Source organism: Oncorhynchus gorbuscha, linkage group LG09 (assembly GCF_021184085.1).
Source record: "Oncorhynchus gorbuscha isolate QuinsamMale2020 ecotype Even-year linkage group LG09, OgorEven_v1.0, whole genome shotgun sequence".
Taxonomy (NCBI): domain Eukaryota; kingdom Metazoa; phylum Chordata; class Actinopteri; order Salmoniformes; family Salmonidae; genus Oncorhynchus; species Oncorhynchus gorbuscha.
Genome location: NC_060181.1, coordinates 57,061,112 through 57,075,983, shown reverse-complemented (window position 1 = coordinate 57,075,983; position 14,872 = coordinate 57,061,112). Strand labels below are relative to the sequence as shown.

The 14,872-nt window shown below is 45.3% G+C and overlaps 1 protein-coding gene across 1 annotated transcript in view; it reads left to right on the top strand.

Annotated features, from left to right (window-relative positions):
- LOC124043812 (kalirin-like) overlaps nucleotides 1–14,872 on the top strand; it is a 291,619-nt gene that overhangs the window by 174,008 nt on the left and 102,739 nt on the right. Inside the window, 2 exon segments of the mRNA XM_046362792.1 lie at nucleotides 6,284–6,475; nucleotides 13,650–13,819. Coding sequence (XP_046218748.1) covers nucleotides 6,284–6,475; nucleotides 13,650–13,819 — 362 coding nt within the window.

The following is a 14,872-nucleotide window of genomic DNA, read 5'->3' as shown; positions in this document are numbered from 1 at the left end:
GGTCAATAAACTGAACACTGTTCCAAGAGAAGACACGGTCAATAAACTGAACACTGTTCTAAGAGAAGACATGGTCAATAAACTGAACACTGTTCCAAGAGAAGACACGGTCAATAAACTGAACACTGTTCTAAGAGAAGACACGGTAAAAACTGAACACTGTTCCAAGAGAAGACACGGTCAATAAACTGAACACTGTTCCAAGAGAAGACACGAATAAACTGAACACTGTTCCAAGTCAATAAACTGAACACTGTTCTAAGAGAAGACACTGTTCCAAGACGGTCAATAAACTGAACACTGTTCCAAGAGAAGACACGGTCAATAAACTGAACACTGTTCCAAGAGAAGACACGGTCAATAAACTGAACACTGTTCCAAGAGAAGACACGGTCAATAAACTGAACACTGTTCCAAGAGAAGACACGGTCAATAAACTGAACACTGTTCCAAGAGAAGACACGGTGAACACTGTTCCAAATAAACTGAACACTGTTCCAAGACACGGTCAATAAACTGAACACTGTTCCAAGAGAAGACACGGTCAATAAACTGAACACTGTTCCAAGAGAGACACGGTCAATAAACTGAACACTGTTCCAAGAGAAGACTCAATAAACTGAACACTGTTCCAAGAGAAGACACGGTCAATAAACTGAACACTGTTCTAAGAGAAGACACGGTCAATAAACTGAACACTGTTCCAAGAGAAGACACGGTCAATAAACTGAACACTGTTCCAAGAGAAGACACGGTCAATAAACTGAACACTGTTCCAAGAGAAGACACGGTCAATAAACTGAACACTGTTCCAAGAGAAGACACGGTCAATAAACTGAACACTGTTCCAAGAGAAGACACGGTCAATAAACTGAACACTGTTCCAAGAGAAGACACGGTCAATAAACTGAACACTGTTCCAAGAGAAGACACGGTCAATAAACTGAACACTGTTCTAAGAGAAGACACGGTCAATAAACTGAACACTGTTCCAAGAGAAGACATGGTCAATAAACTGAACACTGACACATTGTTACAACCAAATGACTTATGGTTCTATTGTCCTTTTAAAGCTTCCTATTACTACCGTCCTAGTGTTCAAATGCAATTCACAGATGGCAGATTTGTATTGTTTTGACACAAGTTTGGCTATTATTCAGTGAGGATGTCAATTAAAGCTAGAATCCTTTGTTGATAAATCCATTTTTTTGACTTCTAAATGAATCATATACTGTATACCCATTGGTCGTTGAAGAGTAGAACTTATGCATGTCTCGTGCTCTTCGTTCAACTGCTCTGTCCAATCAGGACCCAAAATATACTTTTGTTTTACACCAATGTTTGTAAACAATCCTAAATGTAAACGATCACGGTATAGCCTAAAAACAGGGTTAAAACTGTACATTTGATATCATGGATGGCCATTCTTTGCATCCATTCTTTGCATCTATGAATTTGAGAGTGTTTTCATTTTTCCAGCCCCGTCCCTTAGCTTTTAGAGACACATTTTTTTTTATTGTTTCAATTAAGGACTAGCTTTGAACTCCAAATATCGGAATGTCATGGTTTTCCGTGGTTAGCTGTGATTGACAAGTGACAGAAAACGAGTGTGCAATGAGAAATACATGCAGGCGTTTAAGAGAACCTAGTCATTTTAGCTTTAGTGTGTTTTTTTATGGGCTTGGCATGCAGGCTTGGTTTTTGCAGCCCATTGTAGCTGCAGTCCATTAAGAGAAAAGAGGCCAGAAGACTTAGACCAAGCAAGAACAAGCTGGAACCAGTCCACTGTGGAAATACATTTTCGAATTTCATCACACAGACAAACTGCACAAAGTAAGATGTTCTGCTTTAATAGGCTATATGACTATAGGTCACAAGTAGTACACGAGTAGATAGCGCCTGCGTCACACCTGACAAACCTATTCCCTAGTACAGTACTTTTGACTAGAGGCCATAGGGCTCTGGTCAAAAAATAGCGCACTATGTTGGGAATAGGGTGCCATTTGGGACGCAGGGAGTATCTGATATTATCCAGCTACCCGGCAACATAAGAAATGTACCCGGCAACATAAGAAATGTACCCGGCAACATAAGAAATGTACCCGGCAACATAAGAAATGTACCCGGCAACATACGAAATGTACCCGGCAACATAAGAAATGTACCTGGCAACATAAGACATGTACCCGGCAACATAAGAAATGTACCTGGCAACATAAGACATGTACCCGGCAACATAAGAAATGTACCTGGCAACATAAGACATGTACCCGGCAACATAAGAAATGTACCCGGCAACATAAGAAATGTACCCGGCAACATAAGAAATGTACCCGGCAACATAAACATCCAGTAAATAAAATAATTTCCAATCCCATTTCTTCCGCTTTGCTAACCTCCTGAGTTTAATGGTAGCAGCATGAGCCGTGACTAGGGATAACACCAGCATTAAGGGGGATGGCTTTTGACGCTCAATGGATGTGCAATCCTGGATTTACGACAACGTTTTCGCCCCTCCTGATGATGGACAACGTGTCTGTCTTCAGGGCAAGCAGAGGTCTGCCGGTGTGTCCCAAATGTCACGCTGTTCCCTATATAGTGCGCTACTTTTCATCAGGTCCCATAGGGCTTTGGTCAAAAGTAGTGCACCAGGGAATAGGGTGCAGATTAGGACAGTCTGAGAGGCCTGAACATTATTTACCCTATTTTCTAACCACGTACATCTCTCTGGGGAAAAGTGTACGAGAGGAGGATCTTTAATTCCCCCTACTCCTGAAGGATGGATCAAATGGCTTAATGAATCAAATAAATCACTTCATATTGGAATATTTGAAATTTGAGCTCATTAAGACATGTACATATGGCACCATCATCTCCCCAAGATACCTCATCAAAGGAGATTGAAACCAAAGTCAAACCAACATTTTTTTTATTGGTGGTGGGGGGGGCCGGGGTGGGGGGGGGGGGGGGTCAGACATGGCTAGACACATACGCCCACATAAGTTCACACGCAAACATACCCAGATGCACGCACGAACTCAAAGCCTTTACGTGATCTTCATTATAATAACTCATTCAGCAGTTTAGAGCGAATAAAACATCAAAAGAGAAGGATGTTGAAAAATCCTAATGACGCCACATTGAAATGACATCAGTTAATTATTCAGAGAGGTTGTGCTCAGATTCAATCTGCCATTGTAGATGGAACCCCCCCTCCCAAATAGCCCAAATGGCACAAACAGTGCAGCTCTCTAATGACTGGCCTCAGATGTATTCTGCCTACAAAACATGCAGTGGAAGGATTTTGTTTAGCCTGAGCACTTCTTAATGGGAAGAGAGAGAGAGAGAGAGGCACAAAGCTTTTGTTTCTGGCATCTGGTTAACAAGCCCATAAAAGTGCTGCGCGTGGAACAGATTGAATAAAAGCGATACGGAGGGAATCTGGCAGTGTTAAAAAAAGACTAGGGAAGAAGAGAGACGACTCCAGCTCAGCCCAGCCATATCTGCGAAGGGAAAGCCTGAATGGCGTTATTGACTGCACCGCTCTGGAGGGATAAGATCATACGAAAGGACAAGGGAGGAGTTTTCCTGAACCGATGAAAGCTATGTGCTGCCTGGCCTGGGTCGTGTCCCAAATGCCACCCAATCCCCCTACATAGTGCCCTAGGAATGGTGCGCCATTTGGGACGCAGGCTATGTCTAATGGTGTGGGAGGAGTGGTCGAGTGATAGGGAATTGACATGGAGAAGCTTTTTAACCAGTGATCTAATGCGTAGCTGTTCTGGATTTTGCGTGTACTATTGAAAATGTAGATGTGTGGGTTATAATACAGCCTTTACTCCACATCAGTAGATAAGTACACAAGAGCCCTCTGCTTACTGTATCCATGTCCTTTGAATTGACCCTCCATTGTACCCCCTTATAGTAAGCTGGTCCTCTCTATTCACTATGAATAAATGAGATTTGGGCCAGAGCTACTGCCAATGTGACACAGAGAAAGGATCCGTGGTTGTACACCTGTTATAGGCATCCTAGGAGCGAGGGAGGGATATTCTGATCTACAATACTCACATCAACCTGACAGTACAGGCAGATGTATCCACCTCCACAGCATGCATTAAGTCACACAGAGAAACCCATTTTGAATCTTCGTTTTACCGTCGATCAAAGCATGGAGTTCAAATGTTACATGTCAGCAGCCGCTATTAAACCTTGACCAGTTTATTTGGGAGGGGAAAAAAAGATGGATTAAGATATTTTGAAGGGGGTAAAAAAATAATATGACCGCTTCAGAATTATTTGATTAACGAAAAAAATATTAAGTGTTGTAATGACTCGGTAGGTGTGACTGGAAGGCATCAAGGAGGAACAATGACAGAAGCCCAACGCTTCTGGGGCACAGCCTAAACCAGGCTAGGGTGGCATATTTAGTCAAAATAAAAGGTTCACAAAGCTGGTTCTCAAACATGAATGGAAAACGAAACACTCTCCCAATCTCCTTAAAACCTCTTCAGGATCAGACACTTTTTTCCATTTCCGCCCCAAAAATGACATACCCAAATCTAACTGCCTGTAGCTCAGGACCTGAAGTAAGGATATGCATACTCATGATACCATTTGAAAATGTGAAATGAATGTAGGAGAATATAACACATTCGATCTGGTAAAAGATAATACAATGAAAAAACCAACCATTTTTTGTTTTTGTTTTTTGTACCATCATCTTTCAAATGCATGAGAAAGGCCATACTGTGTTATTCCATCCCAGGCGCAATTTGGATTTTGGCCACTAGATGGTAGCAGTGTATGTGCAAAGTTTTAGACTGATACAATGAACCATTGCATTTCTGTTCAAAATGTTGTGTCAAGACTGCCCAAATGTACCTAATTGGTTTATTAATAACTTAATAACTTTGTGCACTCTCCTCAGACAATAGCATGGTACTATTTCACTGTAATAGCTACTGTAAATTGGACAGTGCAGTTAGATTAACAAGAATTTAAGATTTGTGCCAATATCAGATATGTCTATGTCCTGAGAAATGTTCTTGTTACTTACATCCTCATGCTAATCGCATTAGCCTATGTTAGCTCAACCGTCCTGAGGTCAGGACACCGATCTTGTAGAGGTTTTAACTCAACCTAGCATTAGCCTTAACTTTAAAGAAAACTTGCTGGGCTGCTACCAGCTTCACTTGTAGTCTGTTCACTCCAGGGCTTCAAACAAATGTCTTTAGAGCTCAGCCTCCAGCGTCCAGCCAGGAGCTCCCCTGTGCTGAACTAAAGCAGGCCCTTGAATTTCTCCAGACTGTGTTGCAGCCTAATGAGGCCGAGTGGCCTCAGGTGTGGGCCGAGGCCTGCAGCCTAGCTTGCTGCAGCCTACAATGCTGCTTGTGGGGTGTGACTGACACTCCAAACAGTGGCTTTCCCCGCTCACATCATCCGGGCACCACACTTTGGATAAAAAAATGAAAATGAGCCTTGTTTGGACTTCAGTGCCAGACAGACACAGTAGGTAGGGAGAGATATGATTTGAATTACATGACTGTGATTATGATGAGGCCCACAGTGTTAAATCTTCTCCAGGGTGAGTGTCACTAGGTAAGACTTTGTCCGGCGGGTGGAGCAGAGGAAACTGCTGCTGGACATGTCGGTCTCCTTCCACACCCACATATGGCATCTTTATTCCTAAAAGGCCCAGAATGCATCCCAAATGGCACCCTACTGCCTTTCTAGTGCACTACCTTTTAACAGAGCCATATGCACCCAGTGAATGTGCCACAACCTTACAGGAGGTGACCAGTTCCCGAGCCTTTGGGTCATCCCATCCTAGTCAGATCACCACGCTGCTACTTGTTACACGCTACATGCTAGCCAGGCATTAATCTGTCCTGCCCTGATGGCTGATGCTCTACGGACTTAGTCCCACTGTCGTGTTGATCCAGAGACAACACTTGCCAAGCTGTGGGATTACCACATCTGGATAGCCAAGGATTTACCCTGCCACTCTGCAGAGTGTTGGGGCAATTTAGTAGTGGAGGCACCCATCGGAGAGAGAGGTCTTGCCTGTCTGTGGCGGTGGAGGAGAGAGAGACAGGAGCGCAGTAGTCAGGCAAAGCATGCAGAGACAGAGTGCAGACAGACACAATTGTCAATGAACTTGGAGACCCCAGAGTTGCAGCCGGTAAGATCCTGTAGAGTGCACCTTGCAGACCCAGTTCTCTACCCACTTGTGTTTGCGGTCATCTAATTGAGCTGCCCTTTTGTCTCCTCTGGGTACCAGAACACCTACACCAACGCAGACAAGCTCCTGGAGGCGGCCGAGCAGCTGGCCCAGACTGGGGAATGTGACCCGGAGGAGATCTACAAAGCAGCGCGACACCTGGAGGTCAGGATCCAAGACTTTGTCCGGCGGGTGGAGCAGAGGAAACTGCTGCTGGACATGTCGGTCTCCTTCCACACCCACACCAAGGAGGTAAGACCTTTGAACCCTGACCTGCATATGATGGTTCACGCTCCCTGTCCTGGAGAGCAGTAACTTGGCACAGGGTTGAGACTCGGGGGTTGGCTTGGCTTATGCAGCCTCAAGATGCCCGTCTCCGAGTGTCGCTGATCGCTGCCGACAGACAGGGCATTCATACCAGCCATTCACAGAGGATCGCACCCAGATTACTAAGGTATGCAGGGAGTCTTCTCTCTAGTTAGTGCAGCCTGATTCATGCCATATGTGAGTGACCAGCCTGGGCACCCTATTCCCTATATAGTGCACTACAATAGCCCACATCCCTGGTCAAAAGATTGCTAATAGGGATGTAGATGCTGTCTGTGTGAGGGCTACTTCACAGACCTAACACCATCTAATCTTAAACTCTTTCAAATCAGTGTCCAGCTGTTATTTTTGACTTTTAATCCGATGTTGTGATGTTCACAGCTCTATCTCTCTCTCAATTCAATTAAAGAGGCTTTATTGGCATGGGAAACATATATTAACATTGCCAAAGCAAGTGAAGTAGATAATATACAAAACTGAAAGTAACAACAGAAATGAACAGTAAACATTTCACTCACAGAAGTTCCAAAAGAATAAAGACATTACAAATGTCATATTATGTATATATACTGAGTGTTGTAACTCTGTGCAAATGGTTAAAGTACAAAAGGGAACATAAATAAACGCAAGTATGGGTTGTATTTACACTGGTGTTTGATCTTCACTGGTTGCCCTTTTCTTGTGGCAACAGGTCACACATATTGCTGCTGTGATGGCACACTGTGGTATTTCACCCAGTAGATATGGGAGTTTATCTAAATCTAGTCTGTTTTCAAATTCTTTGTGGATCTGTATAATCTGAGGGAAATATATGTCTCTAATATGGTCGTACATTTGACAGGAGGTTAGGAAGTGCAGCTCAGTTTCCACCTCATTTTGTGGGCAGTGTGCACATAGCCTGTCTTCTCTTGAGAGCCAGGTCTTCCTGCGGCGGCCTTTCTCAATAGCAAGGCTATGCTCACTGAGTCTGTACATAGTCAAAGCTTTCCTTAAATTTGGGTCAGTCACAGTGGTCAGGTATTCTGCAACTGTGTACTCTCTGTTTAGGGCCAAATAGCATTCTAGTTTGCTCAGTTTTTTGTTAATTCTTACCAGTGTGTCAAGTAATCATCTTTTTGTTTTCTCACGATTTGGTTGGGTCTCTCTCTCTCTCTCTCTCTCTCTCTCTCTCTCTCTCTCTCTCTCTCTCTCTCTCTCTCTCTCTCTCTCTGTGTGTTACTGAACAAGGGGTGGATGTGGTAGATGACCCTAGACAGCTCTTCAGCGTGTAGTGTACTACTTTCGACCCGAACCCTATTGGCCCTGGTCAAAAGTAGTGCACTATAAACCCTATGGGCCCTGGTCAAAAGTAGTGCACTATAAACCCTATGGGTCCTGGTCAAAAGTAGTGAACTATAAACCCCATGGGCCCTGGTCAGAATTAGTGCTCTGTAAAGTAATACGGTACCATTGTCTATCCCCTTAATGCGGCACATCTTTGAGCACTGGGACAGGAGGAAGACATAAAAGGCCTGTGTACGCTGGGCTGGGTGACCACTGCTTGTTGAGGTCTTCTAATTTTCCTGACCAACCTACGAGTCAGAGTCATTATCCTGCGCTGCGGAGTACCACGATTCACCTGTGGAACCTCTGGAGCAGCGTGGAGGGCATTTGTTTGGTTCAGCTCTCCTAATGGAGCCATCATTCATCAGCTACATACACACACACACACACAAACACACACACACACACATACCTACACACACACACACACATCATTCGTGAGCCAGTCCCAGTGATCTATGAGAAGCAGTGGGAGTGTGGGTTTTCGGGAGTCGTAGCCTCTCCACGCAGAGCAGAGAGTGACTAGGCAGAGTGATTGTGGGAAGTATCTTGGCGGAATATCAGACTGAGAAAAGGAAAATGGCAATGATTTGAAAATCGCACATTGATGGGGTGTATACAGTATATACAACTGTTTGCTACCATTTTTAAGTCTCCACCTTGTACCCTTTCCAACAGCCCACTCTGCAGTCTTTTCAGAAAGCCGATTTATGTTATTCACTGTGTTCGGCGTAGAGGAGCAGCTTCCCTTCGGACTGGCTTGCTCCTGTCGACGTGATGCATTATGGTAGATTGCTTATGGATGACGGGCTGCGTCTTACGTGGCACCCTATCCCCTATATAAGGCACCACACTCGTACAAAAAGGGTTCCAAAAGGGTTCTTCGACTGTCCCCATAGGAGAAGCCTTTTTTGGTTCCAGGTAGAGCCCCTTTGAGTTCCGTGTAGAACCCTCTGCGGAAAGTGACGTGCACTACCTTTGACCTGACCCCAATGGGTGACTATGTGCCCTGGTCAAAAGTAGTGCACTGCATAGCGAATAGTGTGTCATTTGGGACGCTCACTTCATAGGGCGGTGTCAGTAGTAGTGGTCTACGGAGATGGCATTGCTTTTTACAAGCCTAATGACACGAAATAGCCAGTTTACTGAGGGCACGCTCACTGCATCAGATGCATCACTAATGCCACCGAATCCCTGTCAACACCGGCTCAACGGACAATTACTGACAACTTTCAACTTAGTGTTACTCGCTTGATGTGGTGTTCACTGCCAGGGGGAGGTTTTGTTGTTTGTGTTTTCCTCCGCCCACGTAAAAGGAAACGATGCGCTCCGCCGAGCAATTTTTGATTTACGGAGGGGTAATCGCTCCACCGTAATGTATGCATCTTTTTCATTTCCCTCATCTGCTTTCTCCCCGGCTGCCTCCGCCTTCTGCTCGCGCTTATGGTTTTATCTCTATATCGATTGACATTTAATGTACTTTCTACCAGACTAACAGAAAGCAGCAATTAGCTAAAAGAAATAAGGTTTTAGGCTGCTGTGCTGTGTGAGCTGAAAGATACTAATTTGCATTCTGGACAGGGGTCTACATGGAGACCTGGTCCGCATCCCAAGTGGTGCCCTATTTCCCTTTATAGGGCACTACTTTTGACCACTTTCCATACCATGGGCTCTGGTCAAACGAAGTGCACTTTACAGGGATAGGGTGCCATTTGGGACTCTCCCGTGAGTGCTCGGTCAGACTGTGCCGTCACACAGACGGGGAAAGCAATCAGAGCCGTGATTTATCAATCACACAGAGGAACTGTTGGAAAGGCTCGGTGTGTTTGCCACATGTTCACTCAGGGCAATATTACGAGAGATGGCTGGGACAAGGCTTTTCCCAAACGGCAACCTACTTTTGACTACTTTTGACCAGAGCCCATAGGGGTCCAAACGGCTCATTCATGTGTTCGTTTAGGCTGCTTGATGTTGGCACTCTCGCTCCGTGTCCCAAATGGCAGCCTATTCCCCATGAGCCCTGGTCAAACGTATTGCGGTGCCCTATAGAGGGAATATGTGCCATTTGGGATGCAAGCTAAATGAAGGAGGAGGATACTTCACTATGGACTCCACATGAGACATAGAGTATTGATATGCTCTCAGAGAATGCTCTAAGTGTCTTCTGACTGGAGCATTTACCCAGGATTACAACTATTATGCACAACCTATTTCACCCCAATCCCATGTCTTAATTCTGGTTCATGGTGAAATCTGTGTGCAAGTATGACGTGTGTGCTTCTACAGTATATTCTATTACAGTATTACAAACCTGGGATTACAAATTGAATGCACAACCTATTTCACCCTAATCCTATGTCTAATCCTAATTCAGGTTCATGGTGAAATCTGTAAATGTGTGGTAGCTGTGTGGTGCTGGCCATGCCCAGTGCAGCGCAACACAGCCCGGATCCATTAGCTGAAGCAGGAGTCACACAGAGAAGCATGTTTAATTCTGAGCGAGCTCAGATCAGTCATGGGGAGCAGTTACCATGGGAACCACCAAGATGGCAATGCTTTATTCATTATTTTTTAACCCCTTCAAAAGACACAGAGAATCCCCTCTGCATGTGTGTATAGTCACAGTCATGAGTGAAGTGAGCCAATGTACAGGTTCGAGTGGAAATGATGACAGCGCCTGCGTCCCAAAATGGCACCCGATATCCCTATATAAGCGTGCTACCTTTGACCAGAGCCCTATAGGAATGTGGATAGGGCCCCGGTCAGAATTAGTGCACTATAAAGGGAATAGGGTGCCATTTGGGATGGAGTACAGTGTCTTCACTGGAGGGAGGTGATGACGTTAGTATCCTGAGGCGTGTTTTTATTTTTTATTTTTTTTGTGTGCGCCATTCTTTTAGGAATGTGGTTCCTGGAATACAACGTGTCTGTTAGTGTCCATGAGTTGCGTCATGCTAGATCTTGCCGTTGTACTTATCTGGTTCAATGATTAGGCTACGCCTGTGTTGTCGACCTCATTGCAGTGTTGCAAACAACACTTGAGCATCCACTTGTGGTGCTCACCATCTTGACTCATTTCCGTCATCCAATGATTGTCTGTGGAGGAACACTCAGCAGGCATCGTTTTATGTCTTGGTGCATTCGGGGCAAAGTGCTGTTATTGCCATGGCTAAAATAACGAAACTCTTCATACTAGATGAACTGTTATGAGAGTAACTCATTTCGCACACACACTGCACCCGGAGAGAGTGAGAGGGCAGAGCAGTGTTGCTTTTACCATAATGTCCTATGAGTATGCTTTGAGGACCAGCAAGCCTAGCAGGCCAAATCTATGTCCAGCAAGTTCCTTTTTTTAAATGTAAATAGGAAAAACCTCAACAGTGCATCTCAGTAGAGCTTGAGCTGACTGCGAACAGTGAGGAAGTCTGCATCTCAGTAGAGCTTGAGCTGACTGCGAACAGTGAGGAAGTCTGCATCTCAGTAGAGCTGACTGCGAACAGTGAGGAAGTCTGCATCTCAGTAGAGCTTGAGCTGACTGCGAACAGTGAGGAAGTCTGCATCTCAGTAGAGCTGACTGCGAACAGTGAGGAAGTCTGCATCTCAGTAGAGCTGACTGCGAACAGTGAGGAAGTCTGCATCTCAGTAGAGCTGACTGCGAACAGTGAGGAAGTCTGCATCTCAGTAGAGCTGACTGCAAACAGTGAGGAAGTCTGCATCTCAGTAGAGCTGACTGCGAACAGTGAGGAAGTCTGCATCTCAGTAGAGCTGACTGCGAACAGTGAGGAAGTCTGCATCTCAGTAGAGCTGACTGCGAACAGTGAGGAAGTCTGCATCTCAGTAGAGCTGACTGTGAACAGTGAGGAAGTCTGCATCTCAGTAGAGCTGACTGCGAACAGTGAGGAAGTCTGCATCTCAGTAGAGCTGACTGCGAACAGTGAGGAAGTCTGCATCTCAGTAGAGCTGACTGCGAACAGTGAGGAGGTCTGCATCTCAGTAGAGCTGACTGTGAACCGTGAGGAAGTCTGCATCTCAGTAGAGCTGACTGTGAACAGTGAGGAAGTCTGCATCTCAGTAGAGCTGACTGTGAACAGTGAGGAAGTCTGCATCTCAGTAGAGCTGACTGCGAACAGTGAGGAAGTCTGCATCTCAGTAGAGCTGACTGCGAACAGTGAGGAAGTCTGCATCTCAGTAGAGCTGACTGCGAACAGTGAGGAAGTCTGCATCTCAGTAGAGCTTGAGCTGACTGTGAACAGTGAGGAAGTCTGCATCTCAGTAGAGCTGACTGTGAACAGTGAGGAAGTCTGCATCTCAGTAGAGCTGACTGTGAACAGTGAGGAAGTCTGCATCTCAGTAGAGCTGACTGTGAACAGTGAGGAAGTCTGCATCTCAGTAGAGCTGACTGTGAACAGTGAGGAAGTCTGCATCTCAGGAGAGCTGACTGTGAACAGTGAGGAAGTCTGCATCTCAGTAGATCTTGAGCTGACTGTGAACAGTGAGGAAGTCTGCATCTCAGTAGAGCTGACTGCGAACAGTGAGGAAGTCTGCATCTCAGTAGAGCTTGAGCTGACTGTGAACAGTGAGGAAGTCTGCATCTCAGTAGAGCTGACTGTGAACAGTGAGGAAGTCTGCATCTCAGTAGAGCTTGAGCTGACTGTGAACAGTGAGGAAGTCTGCATCTTAGTAGAGCTTGAGCTGACTGTGAACAGTGAGGAAGTCTGCATCTCAGTAGAGCTGACTGTGAACAGTGAGGAAGTCTGCATCTCAGTAGAGCTGACTGTGAACAGTGAGGAAGTCTGCATCTCAGTAGAGCTGACTGTGAACAGTGAGGAAGTCTGCATCCCAAATGACGCCCCTATTCCCTATATGGGCCCTGGTAAAAAGTAGTTCACTTTATATAAGGAATAGGCCATTTGGGACAACAATCTTGCCAAGTTAGCGTGTGCTGATACTGAAATGATGATGAAGCAGGTGCTGAACTTTGCGATTCATTCCCCCCTCAACACAACCAAACGTCTCCTGCCAATTTACTCGAATTATGCTTCAGGTGCTGTGTGTAATTGTATATTCAAGCTCCTGTTCCCTCATTGAAATATTAAAGTGCAAGTTAATATTTTTTTCTGTGATTTAAAAAAATAAATAAATAAGCAGTGTAGTTTGAGAAATGGGCATCTATTTTCGGTGAGTTTTGAGAGCAGTTCTCTAATTGTGGAGATGGAAAAAGGAAATAGATTTATTTCTCCCCCGCTGTCAAACAATTTGTCTAAAGAGAGATACAGTATGTGTTGAGTACTCGTCCTGCGTATTGAGTACTCGTCCTGCATACGTATTATACATATGAAGCCAAACTGAAAAGTTTCTGTCTATTTTACTAAGTCAGTGCATTGCTGTTAGACAACAATTGCTGCTTAAAGTTTCACCCATTGTGAGCTTTACAGTCTGACCCTCAGGGTGTGAGTTATGTTGAGTTCTGTTGTAACGTCTCTCTCTCTCTCCTTCCTTCCTTCCTTCCTTCCTTCCTTCCTTCCTTCCTTCCTTCCTTCCTTCCTTCCTTCCTTCCTTCCTTCCTTCCTTCCTTCCTTCCTTCCTTCCTTCCTTCCTTCCTTCCTCCTTCTTCCTCTTCTTCTCTTCTTCTCTCTCTCTCTCTCTCTCTCTCTCTCTCTCTCTCTCTCTCTCTCTCTCTCTCTCTCTCTCTCTCTCTCTCTCTCTCTCTCTCTCTCTCTCTCTCTCACCCTTCTTTCCTCCCGTCATCCTTCCCTCCCTCTCCCTCTCCCTCCAGCTGTGGACGTGGATGGAGGACCTGCAGAAGGAGCTGTTGGAGGAGGTGTGTTCAGACTCGGTGGAGTCAGTCCAGGAGCTCATCAAGCAGTTCCAGCAGCAGCAGACGGCCACCCTGGAGGCTACGCTTAACGTCATCAAGGAGGGAGAGGATCTCATCCAGCAGCTCAGGTCAGTGCTGTATGTGCTACATTTAGGGTGAAGTTGCCCCCATATGCTGATCTGGAGTCAGTTTTACATTTCCCCCACTAAGGGATAAGGTTAGGAATGGGGGAAGCTGATCCTAGATCTGAACCTAGGGGAAACTTCACCCCGGGGTGTTGCTACAGAGGCCTCCACCAGGGGACAGTGGGGAGAACTACGGGCTGATCTAGGATCAGTTTAGCCTATTAGATCATTATGAATAAAATTACACGGACGGGGGGGACTTGATCCTAGATCAGCACTCCTACTCTGAGACGATTTATACTGTACACTCTCAGAAAAAAGGGTTCCAAAAGGGTCATTCGGCTGTGCCCATAGGAGAACCCTTTTTGGTTCCAGGTAGAACTATTTTCAGTCCATGTAGAACCCTTTTTTGGAAAAGGTTCTAAATGGAACTCAAAGGGATTCTACCTGGAACCAAAATGGGTTCTTCAAATGGTTCTCCTAGCACCTGTTTGTCTAAGAGTGTACTACTGTCAAGAGCGATGTAAATATGATGCCATTTCACCGCAGTCAACAAAACACACTCGCTTGTTTTATGGGCCACAGACCCATGTGTGGGAGAGAGTGTCAAGTGTCCGAGAACAGATATAGATTGCTGTACTATAAGGCTGTGTCCCATCCTATAGGGTGCCATTTGGGAAGCACTCGAAGTTCAATACTGCATTGTGATAGGTGTTGTAATTGCTAATCCACTCCAGGGGCAGGTGTGTTAGCCTTTTACAGCAGTGGGCTAAATCAGGGTCACACGGGCAAATGTCATTTAAAACCAAAGTATAAAACTATGAGACACCTGTACCATGTCAGATATAGGGCCATTTCTTTCCGGCTGGTGTTAAGTTTGCAATTTCATCGTGTAACAACTGGCGCACAGGCATTTACCAGCCCTAACAACCAGGTTACCTGTCTTATATGAGCTCAGATGGTCGGGGTGGAAATATTGGAGGTGTGTCCTAAAAAAACCTGATCCAAGGTGCTAATTTCAGACGGCGCTGAACCTGTAACGCAGTTGGTTACGGA